Source organism: Eulemur rufifrons, chromosome 11 (assembly GCF_041146395.1).
Source record: "Eulemur rufifrons isolate Redbay chromosome 11, OSU_ERuf_1, whole genome shotgun sequence".
Taxonomy (NCBI): Eukaryota; Metazoa; Chordata; class Mammalia; order Primates; family Lemuridae; genus Eulemur; species Eulemur rufifrons.
Window position 1 is genome coordinate 10034710 of NC_090993.1, and position 21879 is coordinate 10056588.

At 48.0% G+C, this 21879-nt stretch overlaps 1 protein-coding gene across 1 annotated transcript in view; it reads right to left on the bottom strand.

Annotated features, from left to right (window-relative positions):
- Positions 1-12481: 12481 nt before the first annotated feature.
- NID1 (nidogen 1) overlaps positions 12482-21879 on the bottom strand; it is a 75693-nt gene continuing 66295 nt past the window's right edge. Inside the window, exons 16-20 of the mRNA XM_069484566.1 lie at positions 18701-18872; positions 17591-17748; positions 16407-16530; positions 15615-15727; positions 12482-14631 (exon numbers count right to left, since the gene is read on the bottom strand). Coding sequence (XP_069340667.1) covers positions 14510-14631; positions 15615-15727; positions 16407-16530; positions 17591-17748; positions 18701-18872 — 689 coding nt within the window. The 3' untranslated portion in view covers positions 12482-14509. The remainder of the gene's footprint in view (positions 14632-15614; positions 15728-16406; positions 16531-17590; positions 17749-18700; positions 18873-21879) is intronic.

Consider the following 21879-nt stretch of genomic DNA (forward strand, 5'->3'; position numbering starts at 1 on the left):
GTAAAGCTGCAGAGATAGAAATGACAGGTGCCGAGTTCACCCCACTCAGCTTAGCCAGGGCTGTGGGTGCCTTCTCGTATTCCTGTAAAGCCAACAATACATTTTACTGGGAATTTAACAACCGTAAAGATTTATCAGTCCCTTGTAAGCACTAGGTGGATCTTTGTGTAGTAAAGAAAGACAACAATATGGGGAAGGGAGTCTACTCACTAAACCCTTGCTGGAATTCTCACATGGCAAATAATCAGTTGGCAAGAGCTTCGTGCTTGTGTGTGCTCTCTCTCTATATATAATAACTTTATTTTTTGGAAATGTTTTATGCTGACAGAAAATACTGAAGAGACCATACAGACCCTCCTTTACCCCGGCTCCCATTTCTCCATCATTATCTTGCATTAGTGTCATGTATTTGCTCAGACTGATGAGCCCATGTCCAGACATTGTTCTTAACTGAAGTTCATAGTTTACACGAGTCCAGTCGGTGCTGCACGTTCTATGGGTTTGACAAACGTATGAGGCCATGTGTCCACCACTGTAGTATCATATAGAGTATTTTCACTGCCCTAAAAATTCTCCGTGCTCCACCTAGACGTCCCTCCCTCCTCCTCACCCCTCCAAAACCACAGATTTATTTTTTATTGTCTTCATAGTTTTGGTTTTTTCGGAGTGTCATGTAGTGAAATTATATAATACGCAGCCTTTTTGGATTGGCTTCTTGCATAGTAATATGTATGTGAATTTCCTTCTTGTCTTTGCATGGTGTGACAGCTCCTTCCTCTCAGCCCTGGGTACTATCCCACTGTCTGGACGTACCACGGTGTGTCTATCCATCCACCTGCTGAAGGGCATCGTGGTTGCTTCCTGACTTGGGCCACTAAGGATAAGGCTGCTGTCAATGTCTGTGTGCAGGTTTCTGTGTGGACATCGGTTTTTAACTTGTTGGAATAGATACCAAAGAGCTTGATGGACGGATCTGATGACACGATTCTATTTAGCTTTGTAGGAAACTGTCACGCTCCCTCCAAAGCGGCTGCACCGCGCTGCGTTCCCATCAGCAGTGAGTGAGAGTTCCTGTTGCTCCCAACCCTTCCCGGCGCGGTCTCAGGCTCTCAGCATGCGTGGTGTTCTTGGTGTTTGAATTGTAGCCATCCTGATAGGTATGCAGTGGTATCTCATTGCTGTTCTAGTTCATAATTCCCTAACAACACATGACATTGAGTCTCTTTCCCACGCTTACTTGCCATCCACATATCTTCTTTGGTGCAGTGTCTGTTCAGATCTTTTGCCCACTTTTTAACTGGGCTGTTTCTTGTTGTCTAGTATAAGAATTATTTATATATTTTATTTTATTTTATTTTTTTTTTTTAAGACAGAGTCTCGCTCTGTTGCCCGGGCTAGAGTGCCATGGCATCAGCCTAGCTCACAGCAACCTCAAACTCCTGGGCTCAAGGGATCCTCCTGCCTCAGCCTCCCAAGTAGCTGGGACTACAGGCATGCACCACCATGCCCGGCTAATTTTTTCTATATAGATTTTTAGTTGTCCAGATCATTTCTTTCTATTTTTAGTAGAGATAGGGTCTCACTCTTGCTCAGGCTGGTCTCGAACTCCTGACCTCAAGGGATCCTCCCGTCTCAGCCTCCCAGAGTGCTAGGATTATAGCCGTGAGCCACCACACCCAGCCTATTTGTATATTTTAGATACCAGTCTTGTATCAGGTATTTGTTTTGCAAACATTTTGTCATGGCCTGTGGCTTGTCTTCCTGTTCTCATAGGCCGTTCTCTCTTCAGACACTCAGGACGCTGCTGAGGACAGACACAAACGTGTCCCAATAGGGCCACATCTAGGCAGTGGGAGAGAGTTGGGGCTGGAGGAACGCAGAGTTTGGGTGGCAATATTTAACACGTCAGCGTCCACTGCGTTAGCTCCGTCCTTCCATCCGTCCAGCCATCTGACATTTGTGGGGTACAACCGTGTCCCCTGTAGGAGTCTAGGCATGAGGAGAGCAAAGATCAGCGCAGCGTGAGAAGGAGGGAAGGGTGGAAGGGAGGAAAGGGTGGGATGCCGTGGGGGTGGAGAAGGCTGTGCGTGGGGGGCAATGACAGAAGGAGAAGGAGAATCATCGTGAAGATCCCACCTACTCCATGGTCTCCAGGGAGCCCCACGGCAGCACTGGGAATGTTCCCTGTCCTGCTGAGCCACGTGCGTGGCTGCTCAGGAGCATCCCGTTCCCAGAGGACAAAGGGCAGAGGGCCCTCTCTGTACCCCGCTCAACCCCGCTCACTGACATAGCCACAGCTTCCTCTTTGTCAGTTTCACATGGTGCCTTTGTCCCCACACAGGAATTGCTGCAAGGCCCACCGTAGCCTTGGGTGAAGCGGCTCTGGAGTTGGGGTAAGTGGCAGGCCCGTGCATCCCAGAGGGACAACTTGCAGCCTGACCTCAGGGCAGCAGCTACGTTCAGCCTAGCCAAGGACCCTGGGGAGTGACAGGTATAGGTTTGTTCCCTCAGGTGGACATATAGGTCTGTGTGCATCTTCCTCCCCCGCCCTCACCCCTGCGAGGTGCCTCCCGAGGAGCATGGGTTACTCCACAGTCCCTACAGTTGTGGAGGGAACCCAGCAACTTCCCATTTTCAAGTTCTGCAATTGGCAACGTGGGGAAGATCTTTCCTCATCACTCTCTCGACTAGAGAGTCTTTTCATGGTAAGGGAAAGGCATGCTTATGCTAGAAGTTTCTGATGACAGTAGAGGACAATTGAAGATGAAAAAGTCAAGGTCCTGGCCGGGCGCGGTGGCTCACGCCTGTGATCCTAGCACTCTGGGAGGCCGAGGCAGGAGGATCACTTGAGCTCAGGAGTTCGAGACCAGTCTGAGCAAGAGCAAGACCCCGTCTCTACTAAAAATAGAAAGAAATTATCTGGCCAACTAAAAATATATATAGAAAAAATCTGCTGGGCACAGTGGCACATGCCTGTAGTCCCAGCTACCCAGGAGGCTGAGGCAGGAGGATCGCTTGAGCCCAGGAGTTTGAGGTTGCTGTGAGCTAGGCTGACGCCACAGCACTCTAGCCTGGGCAACAGAGTCAGACTTTGTCTCAGAAAAAAAAAAAAAAGAAAAAGTCAAGGTTCTCACTAACTCTTCTACCCCCACCGCTCCCCTCCCCAGAGAGAACCCCAGTTAAGAATTTTCTGGGTCTCCTTCCAGGCCTTCCCTGAGTGCAAACACACCATGCCTTTGCTTGTACAGAGGTCGGCCATAAAATATACACAGTTCTGTGGTTCCTTATTCACTTATCTCTGTATCTGGGACATGTTTCTATGCCACAATCTCTCTTTTGTTTTTAATCAATCTCTCTTCTTTTTCTGAAGGCAACTGCTTATGCCAATGAAATGCCCTAAACTAGAGCTGGCTGAGGTGCTGTCGGCCACCTTACTAGTGACAAGAGGCAGCAGAATGAAGTGGCAACAGCGTTGGACAGGTACCTGGAATCCCAGCGTGCTAGCTACATGTCATCTTCACAGGGGTCTTAATGTCTCTGGGCTCAGAAGCCACACCAGTAAAACGCCGATTATACATGAGTCAGGCTAAGGGCCAGACTGTAATAGTTTCTCAGGAATTATAGTCCTTCTTAAATAAATGCAGAAACATTTCATATTCATGGATTGGAAGCCTCAATGTTATTAAGACAACAGTTCTCCCCAAAGTGATCTGGAGATGCAAACATAATCCTGATGGAAATCCCAGCAGGCTTTTTTTTTTTTTTTTTCCAGAATTTTTTCAGTGGTTCTCAACCTCACAATTTATATTCTAAAAGAATATAAATTTTAGGCCGGGTGCGGTGGCTCACGCCTGTAATCCTAGCACTCTGGGAGGCCGAGGTGGGTGGATCGCTCGAGGTCAGGAGTTCGAGACCAGCCTGAGCAAGAGCGAGACCCCGTCTCTACTAAAAATAGAAAGACATTATATGGACAACTAAAAATCTATATAGAAAAAATTAGCTGGGCATAGTGGCGCATGCCTGTAGTCCCAGCTACTCGGGAGGCTGAGGCAGGAGGATCGCTTAAGCCAAGGAGTCTGAGGTTGCTGTGAGCTAAGCTGACGCCACGGCACTCATTCTAGCCTGGGCAACAAAGTGAGATTCTGTCTCAACAACAAAAAAAAATAAAATAAAAGAATATAAATTTTAATAAACAAATACGACTCCCCCTCCATGTTTACCTCTTTGATTGACACAGATGAACAAAATTAACTATCCAAAGGTAAAAACATAAGGAAATGGACACTCTCAAACACGCTCACTGGGGGGAGTATAAATAGGTACAAACTTTCCGCAGGCAGTTGGGCAGTATGTATTAAAAGTCTTAAAATTTTCCATAATAGTGAGTTGGAACTTATCTCAGAGATATTAATAAGGACACTTATATGAGTACAAGGTGTTTATTATTATTTACCACAGCAAAAAATAGAAACCCCATAAATGTTCATCAATAAATGAGCTGATAGAGAGTTTATTGTCCATTCATATAATAGAATATACTACTATTATGTAGTCATTAAAAGTAAGATTCATATGCACATTTAGTTAAATGGAAAACAAAAATATTAAAAAGCATAACGGGATTCCACTTTTTCTTGCATATATTTTATGAAATATATATAACAAGATTATGTGTGTGTGTATTAACAACATTTCTGGGATAAGATATCAATGTATTGATGAGGCTATTGTTGAATAATGAGATTGCTACAATTTCTTTTCCTTGTACTGTATCTTTCTAAATGGAAATGCGTTAAACACAAATAAATAATAAAGTAAAAATAAATATTCATTTAAAGTGTTTTGTAAGAAGGGAGGTGGGGAAGGATGTTTAGCACAAACCCAATCCAGAGTTGGACTCTCCTCTGACACTTGCCAGTGGTGTGACTTTGCCAAGTCACCTCACTTCCTTGAGCCTCAGTTTCCTGACTCACTCAATGGGCACAATAAACCCCACCCCGGAAGCTCATTGTGAGTGAGGTCTCCCATTCTCCGTCTATGCTCAGCCAGTGAAAGCTCCCGGCCCTGCCACCCCTACGGGCCTCTCCCTTCTCTGGTCTCTTCAGCTCCTCACCTTGAAGCAATTTGAACCAATCAGAGCGCCGCCTGGTGTTAGCATCTTCTTAGGGACCAGATGCAGGCTCGCTGGATGAGGACTGCGTCTTCCTTGCCAACGTCCTGCATTTTCTGCAATCAGCCTGCTACTCTGTGTCATTCTCCACTTAGACTCGCTCAGGACTGGCCCACCATGCGTGCACTTGCGTGTACACAGAATACGCTTAGGAATAGCGCAGAGCGACGACGTCTGTAAGTGTTTACTGGGTGAAGAGGGGACTTTGGAGGAAAAGTGCCAGGCTATTCGCGGGGAAATCCGAATGAAAACGAAGAGGCTTGACCACATCGCCGAGGACTTCCTCTGGCGGCAGGTTAGGCAACTGACAAATACTAGAAAGGTTCTTGAGCAGGACGACGGGAAAGCCGCAGCACAGCTTCTTTCCGGGAAGTCACCTGGCGGACAGGCCCGGGAGGTGTCCCTCCGCCCCCTTGGCTCCCAATGCCACCGAGAGCAGGCATCGGGGGGTTCTTACTGCCCCCGCGTGGCCACTGCTGGAACTGCCTGTGGGAAGACCCGCCCCAGATTTAAACTTTGAAGCCCTGGGGCTGGAGGGCGCTCCGGGAGGCTGTCATTTAAACTTGTCTGTCCCCACCAAAGCTGGCAGCAACCGGGAAGCCACTGCTTAGAGCCTATTTCTCGAGCCTTCTTGGCCCTTCCATGTCTTGATTCAGTGTTGTGTTAACAAGGGCCCCTCGTCGGGGTCCTTCTCGTTGCGAGGAACTCTAAATCCTGGAAAGAAAGGAAACAAAGAGCGGCCAGTGCCCCGGGCTTCGGAACCGGAGCTGGGCAGCAACACTTCTGCTGGGGAGGACTCGGGCCCCATCGCCTCCTTTTCCCAGACCCCTGGTCTCCAAACGTGCTTGCTCAAGTACCCCCTAAAAGAATTTGTGCAAAACCCTATTTCCCCACACATTTTTATTCTCTTGGAAACAAATTCATCATAGGTTCGCTCACTTGCAAAGAGATGCAACTTCCAGCATATCCTAGATACTGGCATTTAAGAAGTAAGAGTGTCACAGGGCTCTTACCAACGTGTCCGGCGGGATCCAGGTCCCATAGTGATTTCATGGTTGTCCCATCTGTTGAAAGGGGCAGACGGGTCAGCACTTTCATGCTCCTCCCTCTCTTTGTACTTGTGTTTGCTTCCTCCGTAAAATGTTGCTGTGACCTGGTAGGTTTTTGTCCTTGAAAGTCTGTTATTGATCACCCTGCACTGAGCAACCTAGACTTGAGGGGAAGGACCCTGGAGAGAGTGAGGAACCCCCTGGGGAAGGGCAGGGTGGCTGGTTGGGTGGTGTAGATGGCAGGTGGTGTAGACAGCAGGTGGTGTAGACGGTAGGGCAGGGAAGCCTGAGGGCAGAGGAGCCAGGACAGGTGAGCATGTGGGTCTGCCTTCGTGGGGGATTCTTTGCTACTGTTCTCAGTTCCCCTGCTAGCTGTGCAAGCCTTCCGAAGCCTGTTGCTCTCGTAGACAGGGCCTGGGGCAGTGCCATCGAGGGGCACAGAGGGCCTCAGGGGTGAGCCTGTCCTGTCCTCTGCCCTCTCCTTGGAAGCCCCTGATGAGGCAGATGGCAGCACTGGGCCCCAGGTGCCACAGCATTCCCATGGACATCAGCACCAAGGACACTGGAGGCCCCTGTGGAGCAGCGAGGAACACAGACCACAGGCCCAGTAGCCGGTGGACAACTTGGCACAGCCATAGGACACCCTCCCTCCCCCCATGGAAAATGCCAGAAGCAGAGAAGGTGCCAGCTCTTCCCCAACCCCATGCCAGGCACCCGGCGGTGCCCAGTTCCCGAGTGAGTGTGGGTGAACTTCTCTCGTCCCTAAAATGAAGATGGCGCCGTCATCCCCAACACCGCTTCCCGTTCTTCTCCCCCCTGCTGTGTGCACACAGTGCCGGATTCACCCGGGCTTCGCTCAGACCCTCTCATCCTCAGAGTGGGAGGTGACGAGACTGTTCATTTTGTGCCTCTCGGAGTGGCAGAGATTCCAAATGCAGCCCGATGGTACCATATGTGCACCAGCAGATACGCGTGTGGGATGTGTTTTTTAAAACTGAATCTGTGAGTGGAGGAAGGAAAGAGTGGAAGCCCTCCTGGCACTAGAAATCAGACCCCCCGTAGGCCTTTATTTTGCAAGTGAAAACATAGTTGCTCTAAGTATTAAAGTAAAATGGCATCTGTAGGCGGGGAGGAGGCTCATTTGGCTAAGGACCCCGATGGAAGCAAGTATATTTGCACTGAGTGTCTGTCTTTGGATCAGTCATGACGTTATTATTCCTTTGGTAGATTCAAACTCGTCTATGTGTGTTGCATAAATTAATCATGTGAGGCATCAACCTAAGGGGTACCCTTTCCCTCTCCACCCCAACCCTTGCTCCGCCTTGGGGAGGATACCCCTGGGGCCCCCATTTGCCCTGGGAGGGCTGATGTTGGACCGACAGCAAACCTGCCCCTGGCAGGGCTCAGGGCAGAGGAGGAGGGAGCCAGGGAGGAAGGAAGACCCGGGGCGGTACTGGGGCGCTTGCTGGGGGGGGTGCAGCCTGGGGGTGGGGAGCCCTGCCGGGGCAGCCCTGGAGAAAGGGCAGCTTGCCCCCGTTTCCCTCGGGGGAGGCAGGACAGCTGGCCCTTTGGGAAAGGCTGAAGGAGCCGCTGCCATTGGCTTGGGCCAGGCGATGAGGATGAGGAGGCTGCAGGGTGAGCAGAGAGGATCAGGAGACCGAGGACTGCGAGACCCGTGGAAGGGGACCCTGGTGCTCACAGGGCCCCCAAGCTCAGGCATCTCCCTTGGGGGACTCTTGGAGTGACAGGTCAGCTTCAGGCCGGCCGGAAGCAACTAGCTTAGGGCTGTGAGCTCTGGGGGACCTCAAAAAGGGACAGGGCAAATGGCCCTGCCGAACGCAGCCAAGTGACTGAGAAAGCACCTCGTTGACCCAGAAATGCCCCAGAGCGAGCGGATGCACTTGTCTGCCATTGTGAGGCTCCAAGTCTGAAAAATCAAAATGAGCTAACAAAATAAACGCTTTCTTGGTATGACTTTTGGGTACCTTTCTGGTACACCTGTGTAATCCGCACCTGTTAGTAACTAATGCGTATGCTGATACACGTGAGATGTGATTGTGAGATAGCTTTTTAGTGTGGAAGGACACACTAAACGGTAGAAATTTTTACCAAACATACTCAAAAGTGGAGATGGTAGTTACGAACTCCTGTCTCAGGGTCTGAACAAAAAACAGAGGAACTCAAGTTTGGATGATTCCGGCGAGGCTTAGCGGTGGCTGGGGGCGGGGGTGTGGGGAGCTTGAAAGGAATGGAGCAGCCCGAGAGGGCACTAGGGGCCTGTCAGCTCCCCAAGGCCGGACACTAGGGCAGGGCGTGGTTCCTGCGACACTGGCACAGTGTGTGCAGAGAGGGACACCTCAAGTGGGGCTGTGACCTCGGGGTGAGCTGGGCAAGGGACAACAGGTCTCACTCTCCTCTCTACGAAGCAAGAGGCCGCAGACGTCATCCTCCCGCGGCCCAGATCGGGTGGGGAGGGCAGACAGACACACGGAAGTTTTCCAGCATAATCCCTGTACCGACACACCAGCTGCAACCAGGGTGTTAGCTCTCTCCCGCTGAGTAGCAGATCACCAGCAATGTAGCGACCTAAACCAACACCCATTATTACGTCACGGTTCTGCAGGTCAGAAGTCCAGCACAGCGTGGCTCACCTGGGTGCTCTGAGTACAGTCTCACTGGGCCGAAATCCCGGTGGCAGCCATTCCTTTCTGGACGCTCTGGGGGTAAATCCGCTTCCAGGCCCGCAGTCAGGTCGTGGCAGAACCCAGTTCCTTGCAGGTGTAGGACTGAGGTCCCTATGTGTAGGTTGTCAGCTGGGAGTTGCTCTCGGCTTCTAGAAGGTACCTTTTCCCTTGTCTCAGGACTCCCTTCCTCCGTCTCCGAAGCCAGCAAGGCGGGTCGGGTCCCTCTTAGTTTCCTCCTCATCCCTCTGCTTCCGTTCTTGCCTGTCTCTCATTCTCCTGACTTCTTCGCCTGTTTTTAAGGGTCCGCTTTGATAATTCAAGATAATTTCCCTGTTTTAAGGTCAGCTAATTAGCAATATTAATTCCATCTGCAAAGCTCCTTCACCGCAGCACCTTGAAATCTTGAGGATTCAGCCAGCTGTGTAGAACAATGATCAGCATTCTGCCAATCTTAGGTAATTACGGGTTTTGGTTTCTTCTTTAATTATACTGATTTCTTAATAAACCAGCTTTATTGAGCTATATTACTAATTCACACGCCATACAATTTACCCAGAGTGTACATGCAATGGTTTTTGGTATATTACATTATTGATTTTTAAAATTGTGGTAGAATATATAGAACATGAAATTTGCCATGTTAGCCATTTTTAAGTGTACAATTCAGTGGCATTAATTACATTCACAATATTATATTGTACAACCATCACCACTATCTATTTCCAAAACTTTTCATTACCCCAAACAATAGCTCTGTAACCACTGAACAATAACTCTCCACTCCGATTTCCCACGGCCCCTGGTAACCTCCAATCTACTTTCAATTTCTGTGAACTGGTCTATTCTTGATGCCTCATAGAAGTGGGATTCTATATTTATGCCTTTGTATCTGGCTTATTTCACATAGTATCGTGTCCTCAGGGTTCATCCATGTTGTAGCATGCGTCAGAACTTCATTCCTTTTTAAGCTAAATAATATTCCACTGCATGTACCTATCACATTTTGTTTATCCATTCATCTGTTGACGGACACTTGTGTCGTTTCCACCTTTTGGCTACAGTGAATAACGCTGCAATGAACATTAGCACACGAGTATCTGCAGCCCTTGCTTTTAATTCTTTTGGGGTATATTATGAGTGGAATCACTGGATCCTATGGTAATTCTATTATATATTCAACTTTTTGAGGAACCACCAAACTGTCTTCCACGGAATGTGCATCGGTACCCACAGAACCGGTTCCAACTGGTTCAACTTTGTCAATAGCAGGATGACGAGTTAGTTGTTTTTCAGTTGCAACAGACTCCCACGTTGCAAGTCATGTAAACCTGAGCATGTGCAGACGAACAAGTGTGCCCAGGTACTGACCCTGGAGCTGGTGGGAATGCAAAAGTCAACCGCACACGGAGAACCTCAGCACCCAGACTGAGGAGCACTGACCAAATTAAGAAGCAAGGGGTGCCCTGGTTTTTTGCACATGAACTTTAGACCCAAGGACCCTGCACTGTCTCTCTGTATAACCCAATCAAACCATGCCCCGTTGCATTTTCCTATCTCCTTCATATTCTCTTCCTGTAAAACCTGCCCCCAGACCCCAGCCCAGGGAGCCATATTTGAGCATTGCCTCTTGTCTCCTCATTGGTCAACCTTACAATAAAGCTTTTTCTTTTCTCAAAAGCTAGTGCCATCACATTGGCTTCTATGCATGTCAGGCAGTAAGGCCACGGCTCAGTGACACGCCACTTTACATTCCCACCAGCAATGGACAAAGGTTCCAATTTCCCACATTCTCTCCAACACTTGTTTGTTTTTTGATAACAACCATCTTAATGAGTGTGAAGTGGTATCAATTGTGGTTTTGATTTGCATTTCCCTGATGAGTAGTAATGTTCAGCATCTTTTCATGTGCTTATTGACCGTTGGTATATCTTCTTTGCAGAAATGTGAATTCAAATCTTTACTCATTTTTGAAGTGCGTTTTTTGGTTGTTGTTGAGCTGTAGTTCTTTATATATTTTGGATATTAATTCCTTATCAGATATAGCATACATTTTCTCCTATTCCATGGGCTATCTTTTCACTCTCTTGATAGTATCCTTTGATGCACAAATGTTTTTAATTTTGATGAGGTCCAATTTCTCTCTTTTTTTCTTTTATTGCTTGTACTTTTGATGTCATGTCTAAGAAATCATTGCCAAATCCAATGTCATGAAAATCTTTCCCTATGTGCTGGCCCCCCAATTATCAAAATCACAGGGATCAGTGATCAGAACTCACAATCTTGGTTGTAGAAAAACTAGGTCCTTCTTGCCCAACCTGGCTCCAGTCCTCACAGTTGCCTGTCATGGGGCTGAGTGATGGGATGGTAGTCACTACTAAGGGAAAGCTGAAATTGACCGAAATTGATTAGCCTCGCCATCAAGCTCTCTCCTGGGTGCTGTAAATGTCCTTGAAGACCCAGCAACTATTCTGTTGCTTCAGACAGCTCTTGCCAGTTCAACTGTTGTGATGGAGGAATGGATTCCTGGAGTTTCCCATTTCCACCATCTTCCCTGATGTCATCTTTAGGTAACTAGGCTTTATGGCCAGAAGAAAATACTGGAAGTATTGGCCTTAATATAAATAAGTTGTCCCTTTCAAGAAATTCGCATTGGTGGTCTGCACATTGCTTCCACTGATGGTGCCAATTCCCTTCTCTGCAATGAGCTCTGAGCACCTGATTCCTGCAACCTCTGAGCCCCCTTCACTCTGTCCAAGTTAGAGGCCATTTTCATCCCCCAGGGGCCAGCATGAGTGGCACTGCCTCCCAGTGGCAGCTTAGAACACACCAGGGGTCTCACTCCATGGCCAGTGTCAGGAAAGTGTCTTTCTTCCTTCTGGAGGTGAGGAGAGGAAAAAACACAACTCATCTTCAGGGCTGAATCAGAAATCATTTCCTATTGCCTGTAGATAGATTTTTCTAAAAAATAAAAACAATGTCCAAAAGGGTGGTTTGGGATCTATGACCTATTTATTTTATTTATTTATTTATTTATTTTTTTTTTTTTTGAGACAGAGTCTCACTCTGTTGCCCAGGCTAGAGTGAGTGCTGTGGCGTCAGCCTAGCTCACAGCAACCTCAAACTCCTGAGCTCAAGGGATCCTCCTGCCTCAGCCTCCCGAGTAGCTGGGACTACAGGCATGCGCCACCATGTCTGGCTAATTTTATTTCTATATATTTTTAGCTGTCCAGATAATTTCTTTCCATTTTTAGTAGAGACGGGGTCTCGCTCTTGCTCAGGCTGGTCTCGAACTCCTGACCTCAAGCGATCCGCCCGCCTCGGCCTCCCAGAGTGCTAGGATTACAGGCGTGAGCCACCGCGCCCGGCCTGACCTATTTATTTTTAAGTCAATTATAAGCCCATAAGTCTTTTGTGCACTGGCATGAGAAACTTACTGTCCCTCACAATATTAGTGTAAGAGTCTCTGGGTTCCATGGGTTTTACAGATTATTAAATGGCTGCCATCTTTCCATCATGGTATCATCCCAATGTTAAATCTCTTCATTCAAAAAAGAGAGAGAAAGATTTTCTTTTTAACAAAAAAAAATTTATTTTCCACACTAATATTTGTACAGCTGTAAACCCAAAAGACTCCTCCTATACTTGTACAAATCTGGGAGAACAGTTAATAAGCACCTTCAGTGGTTTCCACAGTTTAAGAATTTATTATTTCTAAAATTTTAGAATAAATCTAATAAAATGAATAAAATAATTATAAAAATTATATAAAGTCATGTTGAACATTTGATATAGAGGGCTTGATATGGAATGATAAATACAAAAAGAAAGTGAGACTAATTTATGGGGTTGGGCAGTATAAAAGACCTAAATGTTCCCCAAATCTTGTAATTCTTGGGGCCAAAATGGCCTCTCAAGACAAACTCCAATTATTCAAAAGACTCTCTCCCAATTCAGGCTCCAATGTACTGCAGAAGCAAGGTGAGGACAAAGACAGAAGGGGGCAGAGTGGAGGGGCTGAGTGTACCGAGGTCTGACGAAAAAAGGAGGGATCTCTTCCTTAAGGAGAATATAAAAAAATTTTTCCATGTCCTCAAGTATAAGTGTTCTTTGGCAAAATGTACCATTTTCTCTTTGGAGTTACTTAACAGTTTTTCTTATTGCTGTTCTTAAATCCCCTTCCCTACCTCTTCCTCTTGAGTTTTCTATTCCTGTTCTTGATCAATCTCTTTGTGATAGTTTTCATTGAGTCTTCTGTATTCCCTTACCCCATCCTTTACTGACTCAAAGTCCTTTTGCTCAACTTCCACTTCAAAATTTCTATTGTTTTAGGACTCTGGGAAGCAGTTGATAAAAAGATAACACTAGCTACTGACATAGTGAGGAGATGTTTTCTAAACAAATTGTAGCAACATAAACATGAAATGTGGCAATGGTTCCTTTCTACCAATGAACAATAAACAAGATCTGGACCATTAGTATAAATATTCAATTCATTCTTCCTGGATTGTGTCTTTAGATGAGAATACAGCCAGCAAAGGGCACAGATAGAGGGAGAAACAAAGGAGGCATGAATTCATGGTTGAATGTAAATTGGTTCTCAGGAGTGGAGGCCAGAGGTGAGGTGAGGGATTGTGGTGGATCATCACCCAGTCAGTACCAGCCCCAGCCGCTGTCTCAAATGGGTGTCTATGAGGAAGCTGGGCATTGGTGCCAGCAGTGGGGCTGAAGACCAGCACAACATCAGAGACCAGAAGCTGGTATGCAGGTGTTGTGGGCAAAGAGGAATAATTTGATAATCTTTGGAAAAACTTAAGGCACATCATAATAATTCCCTATCCTCACATTTCTGACTCTATACCTTGAAATTCCTACCAATGGACACTCCTTTGACTTAAGCCTTTGACTACCAAATGCCAATACCCTACAGCTCAAAAACAAATATCCTATCTGGGAGGGGCTTCTCGTTATCATCCACCAAATACTTACATATCCCTAGGATGTGGGAGGTGTAGATCAAAAGGCAGAACTTGATCACTATAATGGGGATCTTGGACAGGATGAAGAACTGGGGAGTAAAACAATGGGAGTATAAAGAGGGAAATCAGAGCACCAAGAGAAAAAGTGTAAGAGAGCTAACACCCTCCTTCACTCCCAACCTTGCCTGCTCAGGCCCTGGCTGGTATGTCAAGGAGCTGACAGGATGGTGGGTGCCTCAGAGGGAGGCTGAGCTCATAAGGCCACAGGGAAGGGGGCAACTCAGACCTGGGAGGTTCTGCTTACCACTGAGGGGCTAGGATTGGGAAAAGGTCCAGGGCACTGAGATGGGCACATAATCCTCACCCAGGGCTGAATAATCTTGTCTGACACTTGGGGTTTGGGGTAGGGGTGGGGGTTCTGTCCTATTGTAGTGGTAGAGACTTTTCCATCCCAGAAGTCCAGGGTGCACATATTGGGGAACAGTGAGGGAAAAGTTGTTGGGGCTCAGGCTGGGCTAGACCTGGACCTAGTGGCCAACTAAGCCAGAGGACAATTTTCAGTCTAGACCAGGTAGTTTCAAGTAGGGATTGCTGTGAAATACTTGGAAAGGGAACAAGGCACTGGTGTCTTCATTTCCGTTCGATACAGTCAACTCCTAGGGTGTTGTCAGGGCAACGGCAGGTCCTGCTACCTGGGGTGGCCAAGCAGAGGTGGGTGCAGCCACCATTGTTCACTGAGCAGTAGTTGTGACCTGGAAAAGGCAGAAATCAGTTCAATAGCCGCCTTTCAGACCCAACTCCACAGCCATCCAAGACAGTGGCCTCCTACTGTGTGACCCCCTTTTTGGTTTCCAAAAAGCCAAGCTCGCGAGGGCTCCAGGGAAACGGGAAACACTGTACTAGGCAGTCAGCTAAGCCGATCTGTTGTTTGTTTCCTCATCATTGAACCAGACAGGGAAAAACACTAACACCCGATTTGGGGGCTCTGCAGATTTACCACTAAGGATCTCAGGGAGGTTTCTCCAGCTCTGATCATAACACGGAGTTGGAATTTTAAAGTACAAAGTCCTATCTAGCTTGCATACTTGGCCTAACACTGACTGGGGGAGAGGAGGCAAGCTGAGAAGGAAAGGGGGTGGGGGAAAGGACTTTGAGAGGCAGCACAGCGCAGACTCTGGAGCCAGGCTGCCTGGACTCGCCCCTGTGAGCTACATGACCTTGAACAAGTTGCTTCAGTTTCCTTATTTATAAAATGGACACAATTATAGCCCCTTCCTCATGGGGCTGCTATGGGGATGAAATGAGCTGATGAATACAAAGTGCTCAGAACTCTAAGTGAGTTGATATATGTAAAGTTCCTAGCTCACAGTAAGTACCATACATACGTTTGCAATTCTTCTTGTTTATTATTGTTGTTGCTGTTAGGCAAAATGGATGGACTTTTCAAAGCAGCAGGGGTCCTAACATTAATATTCCTATTTGGAACCTGAAGACCGTGTACTTCTAGACCCAGCCCAGGGCTCAGTGCTTTCCTCACCTTGTCCATTTCATGACCTAACACTTTCTGTTTGTTTATCTGGTTCACCCACTAAAGAAGACCCTTGAGGGAAGGGACTGCATCTCTCCTAGAACGTGATCAGGGCTACCGGTGGCCACACAGGTAGAAGCCAGAGTGTGGGCTCTGAGCCTCAGGGTGCCCCACGTCCCCTAACACTAACAGCACAGGTGAAGTTACCTTGAGGACACTGAGACAGAGCTGTGGCGATGCCATACAGCCGGGTCTGCTTGTGGGGGTGGAAGGCATCCGTCTCTTTGGAAATAGCGAGATCCACAGCAACCACGGAATTCCTACAAAGCACCAAAGGGCAGAAGGTGAAATATATCTGATGGCTTGAACAGGACAGCCTCGTGTGGGGATGAACTGGAGGTCATACACAGACACAGTGGCCTCGCTTCCTAGACATCCCTCCCTCCTCCTCTAGCCTGCATTTCTCTGGCTTTTTATAAAAGGATAAAGATCAGCTAGCTCTGCCGTCTCACTCTAAATCCTAAGAAAGAAATGGACTTTCAGTACAGATGTCCCTGGCCAGCTGCCTCCTTGGCTTAACCCCTCCTTTTGTAGAAAGGGCTTGTTACGAAGGGGCTGTGGGAATATTGCAGTTTAAGAACTAGTGTATGATGAAGCAGGGGCATGAAGTGGGCATGGAGCCCACCAGCCAAGTGACCCTGGGCCAGCTCCCAGGGAAAGAACAGACACGCTCAGCAAGTCCAAGTTTACAGACTCGAAACTGCCCAGGCAGGAGAGTCCAGATGACAAATGGCACCTCCTCTGCTCCCCGAGGGGCCTCACTCTCCTTCCTTCTTCACCCCCCTCTCTCATCTCCTGCCAACCAGAAGGGTGAGGGACAGTGGACGTCTCTGGAGGCTTGAAGGCCAAGACAAGAGGCCAGATGGGACGGGCCCGGCCTCCCAGAAGCAGAGTGGGAGGACAGGCCAGCCGGCCCAGCGGTGGCCGCAGCTGACATACGTCTTCCAGTCTGTGTAGTACAGATTCTTCCCATAGCTCGTCACAGCGAAAGGGTACTGCAGTCCTTCGAGAACCTTGCGTCTGCTGGGCTGACTGGGGTTCAGGCATTCCGCCCGGTTGGTGCCTGTGTGAAGCGAAAACAAGATGTTCATTGTTCATGCAAGAAATGGCCCCTTTGTATCAAAAAACGAGAGTAACAAGGGCAAGAGTGGGAGAAATTTAGCTTTACAACGACAAATCCTAGAGAACGCACGGAGCTTGCTCTTAAAAACTGGCAAGGTGTCTCTTCCTCCCGTCTTGGTGCTGCTGGGGAGACATGAGCCAGGACAGAGGAACTGCACCTTGTTTCAGCCGTTCTTGGAGCAGCAGGTGTCTGGCCTGCTCTGTTCCCCGGGCCTCCTTTCCCTTAGCAAGAACTATGCCATCTTCCAGCTCTTGCCTGAGCCCCTCCTCCAGGAAGCCTCTCCAGAGCCTCCTTCCTGAATCTGGAGCCTATAACAACTGCTAAACTGCACCCCTGGTTAGCAGCTGCACACAGCCTGGACCATGCCTGCGTGCTGACTGCAACTCAAGGCTTGTGTATTCATTCAAGGGTTTAGGTCCCGTGCCTTGTTTTAAGTAGACGGGGACCACATCTCAGAGTCTCTGCGTCCCCCGTGGTACCTGACGTCATGTCTGGAACAGAACTCACGTTCCTTCCTGGCCGAGCCTCCTGCCCACATCCCCAGCCTGAGGGACACCCCACATCCACCGAGGCAGGGCCACACCTCAGGGACTGCATGTGAGCTGCTCTTACTTTCCCTTCCTTGGCTCAAAGTCCTGCCTAAGGCCTTGGGGACAAGAGGAAGCTATGGGGATGCAAGCTGTGAACTGCTTAATAGGTATCGGGGTGACTGCCGGCTCTGTATCGTGCCACTTAGAACAGGGGGTCAGCCAACTTTTTCTTAAAGGGCCAGATGGTAAGTATTTTAGGTTTCATGGCCCGGGAGGCAAAACCAAGGACCATATGCAGGTTATTTATATAAGGAGTTAAACTGTAACATTGAAAAATTTAAAAACTGTTCTTAGCTTCCGGGTTTTACAAAAACAGGTGGCTGGTTAGATTTGGCCCGAGGACTATGGTTTCTCAACTGTGACTCAGAAGACTGAGAACCCTCCCTGGCCAGCGCCAAGCTTTCTGTCACCTGCATCCACCCAGCAGAGCTGAGATGAGAACGCGTCAAAGGTCAGCCCGTTGGGCAAGCCCAGGTCCTCCTGCACCAGGATCCTCCGGTTCGTGCCATCCATGTAGGAAGTTTCGATTTTGGGGTTATCTCTGTTCCAATCTGTCCAGTAAAGGTTCCTGGAGGAGGAAAAGGAGGGGAAAGAGGAAGAGGAATATTAAAGATGCATGAGAAAAAGTTTATGAAAAACACTTGAAAAGAGACTAGGAGACAGGAAAACACAGAACAGCTACAAAGGGTCTGGAGGGGACAAGACACGTGTTCTTTTGCAAGGACACTTGGATTTGGTTACTCACTTGAATCTCGTTATTCTGTTATTAACAAATTCAGTTAGTTCCCTTTAACGTAACTGACACATTATATCTCAATAACGCTGTTAACAAAACAAAATAAAACAAAACGCCACAACTGACATAAACAGGTGAGAAATCCCCACATGCTGCCCCACACACCGGGCACAGCAGACCCAGGGGACAGGACTAAGGCCGGACACAGATGCTGGCAGAGGCAGAGGTCAAAGCACCTGTCATTAGGGAGGGGGCTGAGTGGCCACAAAACAAGGGACGTGGGCCCAAAGAGAAGGAATCCAAGTGTCCAGGAGCCGAGGGCCTGGTGCGTGAGATTCAGAGTTTGCAGCAAGGAGAGGGGAAGTGAAAGCACTGATGTGCTGAGAAACGCACAGGAAGAAGTCTCCGGAATGTTCGAGCTGGGGCTGCCACGAGAAGGAGTCCCAGGGGTACGATTAGGCCACCCTGATGCTCTTCTGGAGTCGACACAACTTGAGTGTTGATCCACATTCAACCCACATGGAAAATAGCCAATTTCTGAGCTGTCAACTTACAAAGCCTCTTGGTAAGAGGTTTGAAAGTGGAACATGGTATCAAGTCCACATTGTAATAAATGTTCTGGCCTTTCGCCGTGGATGTCTACACATCCCCAAGTGTAGACTCGCCCACCCTGCACTCATTCCCTGTGGGAGAGCAACGCTGGAGTCAGAGCCCCATCTCTGGGCATATCTAAAAGGGCAGACGCACACAGAATAGAAGCACACGCATATTTATGTGGAGATACCCTCTCATGGAGTCCGTGACGATGCCTCTGGGATTCACCAAATCCGTCTCGAAGAGCACCCGGCGCAAGGTGCCGTCCAGCTTTGCGACTTCTATTCGATCCAGGTGGGAATCCGTCCAGAAGATGTTGCGGCCAAGGTGGTCAAGGGCGATGCCTTCCGGACTTCCAAGATCTAGAACCAAACACACAGCTCCTCTGATTTTTTTTTCCCCTCTAAAGGAGGGTGAGATGAGGTTTTTCTGATTCCTCAGTGCTATTTCCCAATCCTTGGACTTTGGGAAACCAAATGGGAACGTGAAATGCTTGTTGTTTTTTTTTTTTTTTTTTTGAGACAGAGTCTCACTCTGTTGCCCGGGCTACAGTCAGTGCCGTGGCGTCAGCCTAGCTCACAGCAACCTCAAACTCCTAGGCTCAAGTGATCCTACTGCCTCAGCCTCCCAAGTAGGTGGGACTACAGGCATGCACCAACATGCCTGGCTAATTTTTTCTATATATATATTTTAGTTGGCCAGATAATTTCTTTCTGTTTTTAGTAGAGACAGGGGTCTCACTCTTGCTCAGGCTGGTCTCGGAACTCCTGACCTCGAGCAATCCACCTGCCTCGGCCTCTCAGAGTGCTAGGATTACAGGCGTGAGCCACCGCGCCCGGCCACTTGTTGTTTTTAAGATAAGCAACTTCAAAGTGACACATTTGAAAATGCCCCTCATTCACTCCCCTCACCGTGCGCTGTGTTGGGAACCAGCACAGCGACGGTGACCAAGCTGTGGCCCCAGCCTCCAAGGAGCCCGCGGTCAATCACAATCCACACTGGGCCCCAGGTTCTGCGGGAGCTGGAGAGGGATGTTGGATCCAGTCCGGGGAGACCAGGGAAGGACTCCTGGGGTGGTGACACCTCTCGAAGCTGGCTTCTGAAGGACCCATAGCAGTTTGTCAGGCAAGGATCCTGGATCAGGGTGCTCCAGGTGGCAGGACCAGCACACAGGTAAAAGGAAGCCTGGACGTGGCTTGAAGTGACCCGTATGTAAGTTTATATGGCTGGGGCCCATGAGGGTGAGGGAGTGGCCAGAGAGGAGGTTAGGATGCCACGTTAACGAGCTTAGAGCTCACCGCACAGGCAGAGGGGAAGCAGAGAAAGACCTTAAGACGGATAATGGGACAAACAGATCTATCTTATTCATTAATTATGGGGGAAAAGGTCATTTCAGAGAAATGATATTTTTCAAGAAATCATGGCTGTTACTTTTATACAAGTGTAAGGGGCACAAAGAACAGGTGTCAGCGATTACAGATAAAACCGCCGTAAGTCTCTACTGGGTTATAGCAACTGCGTTTCAAACCAACGGTCGCCGCTGGTTGACATGAGCCTTCAATGTGAACCCTCAGTATCCATCTAACTATACTAGAAGTTCAAAACTGCAATGTTTTCTGACTATATATATATTTTTTTAAAAAAATGACAATTTGGGTTTTATTGATATCACTTAGGATTCTTCCCCCTGCACCAACTAGAGGATTGAAGGTCATTTAGTAGAGCTGAAGGGTGAGCAGTTAGGGGAAAAGGCTACCCTACCTGCGGGATCTGGGGTACGAGGAAATCGTCGCAATACTGTGTTCTTTGGTCAATATACAAGCAATTCCGACCCCCAGTCCCCTTTGTGTCAGCCTTCACTGGATCCCTAAGATGATCAGAGCCCTCAGAAAGAAGCCCTGCCAGAGGGAGTTTATTAAGAATTAGAAACCACACTAGAACAAGGTCTTTATTCTTCAAACCCAAAGGAGAGATTTACAAAGTAATAAAATATTTCCCTTGGCTGGGCACGGTGGCTCACACCTGTAATCCTAGCACTCTGGGAGGCCAAGGTGGGAGGATTGTTTGAGCTCAGGAGTTCGAGACCAGCCTGAGCAAGAGCGAGACCCCCGTCTCTACTAAAAACAGAAAGAAATTATATGGACAGCTAAAAAAGTATATAGAAAAAAATTAGCTGGGCATGGTGGCGCATGCCTGTAGTCCCAGCTACTCAGGAGGCTGAGGCAGGAGGATCGCTTGAGCCCAGGAGTTTGAGGTTGCTGTGAGCTAGGCTGACGCCACAGCACTCACTCTAGCCCAGGCAACAGAACAGGACTCCGTCTCAAAAAAAAAAAAAAAGAAAAAAAAAAGAAATACAAAATAAGGCTCCTCTATTTTAAAGATGTATCTCTGACTTGAATATTTTGCAGAGGAAGCAAGATGACTTCACACAACCAATGTCATCAGCGTGACAGTGTCTTCTGAGTGAGAATATCATCTTCAAGTCAGCAAATGAGTCACTGACTTACTTGAGCAACGTGTAATACTTGACCTTTTTGGTCCAGGGGAATTTTGACAGGTCCTTGGATTTCTATTGCAATGGTCTTTAGTCTGGATAAAATATGCTCATGTAAAACAGTCTTGATTTGTTAAATGTAGGCATTAAAATAATGCATAGTGTCTTTGGCTTAAATTTGCATTCTTAAGTTAAGGAATTCAGGTCAATGTCGAAGCCAGGCTGTGCCAAATCTCTGTGTACTTTATCATAGTCATGCAACAAAAACTGAGAAATGTCTGTGGAAGTTCAGCCCGCCTTGCTGTGCTGCTCTGGCACAGGCCATCGGAGCAAGCACTGTGGGAACGAGGTAGAGAAGAAGAGATACCACCCCTCACCCCATGGCGTTACAGGTTGAAATGACAATCCTTTAACTCGACAACTGATTTGCGAATAGACTTGACTCTCGGGGTCAGTATTTGGCAATATGCTTGCAGCCCTCCCGACTTTATGATTCACCGCCTGTTGCCTTTGGGAAACCCCTAATGGAGCACATCGTGGGACAGACACTCTGAGAATCAATTCTAGGCTCAACGACCAGAGGCAGAAATATGTATTAAAACTGGATGGCCGAGATCAGCCTGGGCAACATAATGAGACCCCATCTCTACAAAAAATTACAAACTTAACCAGGCATGGTGGCACACACCAGTTGGGAGGCTGAGGCAGGAGGATCACTTGAGCCCAGGAGTTTGAGGTTGCAGTGAGCTATGATCATGCCACTACACTCCAGCCTGGGTGACACAGCAAAACCCTGTCTCAAGAACAAAAAGCAAAAAAACTGGATGGTGGGTTTGGCTTTTATTGTTCATGGAAACTGACAACATGAGCTTTCA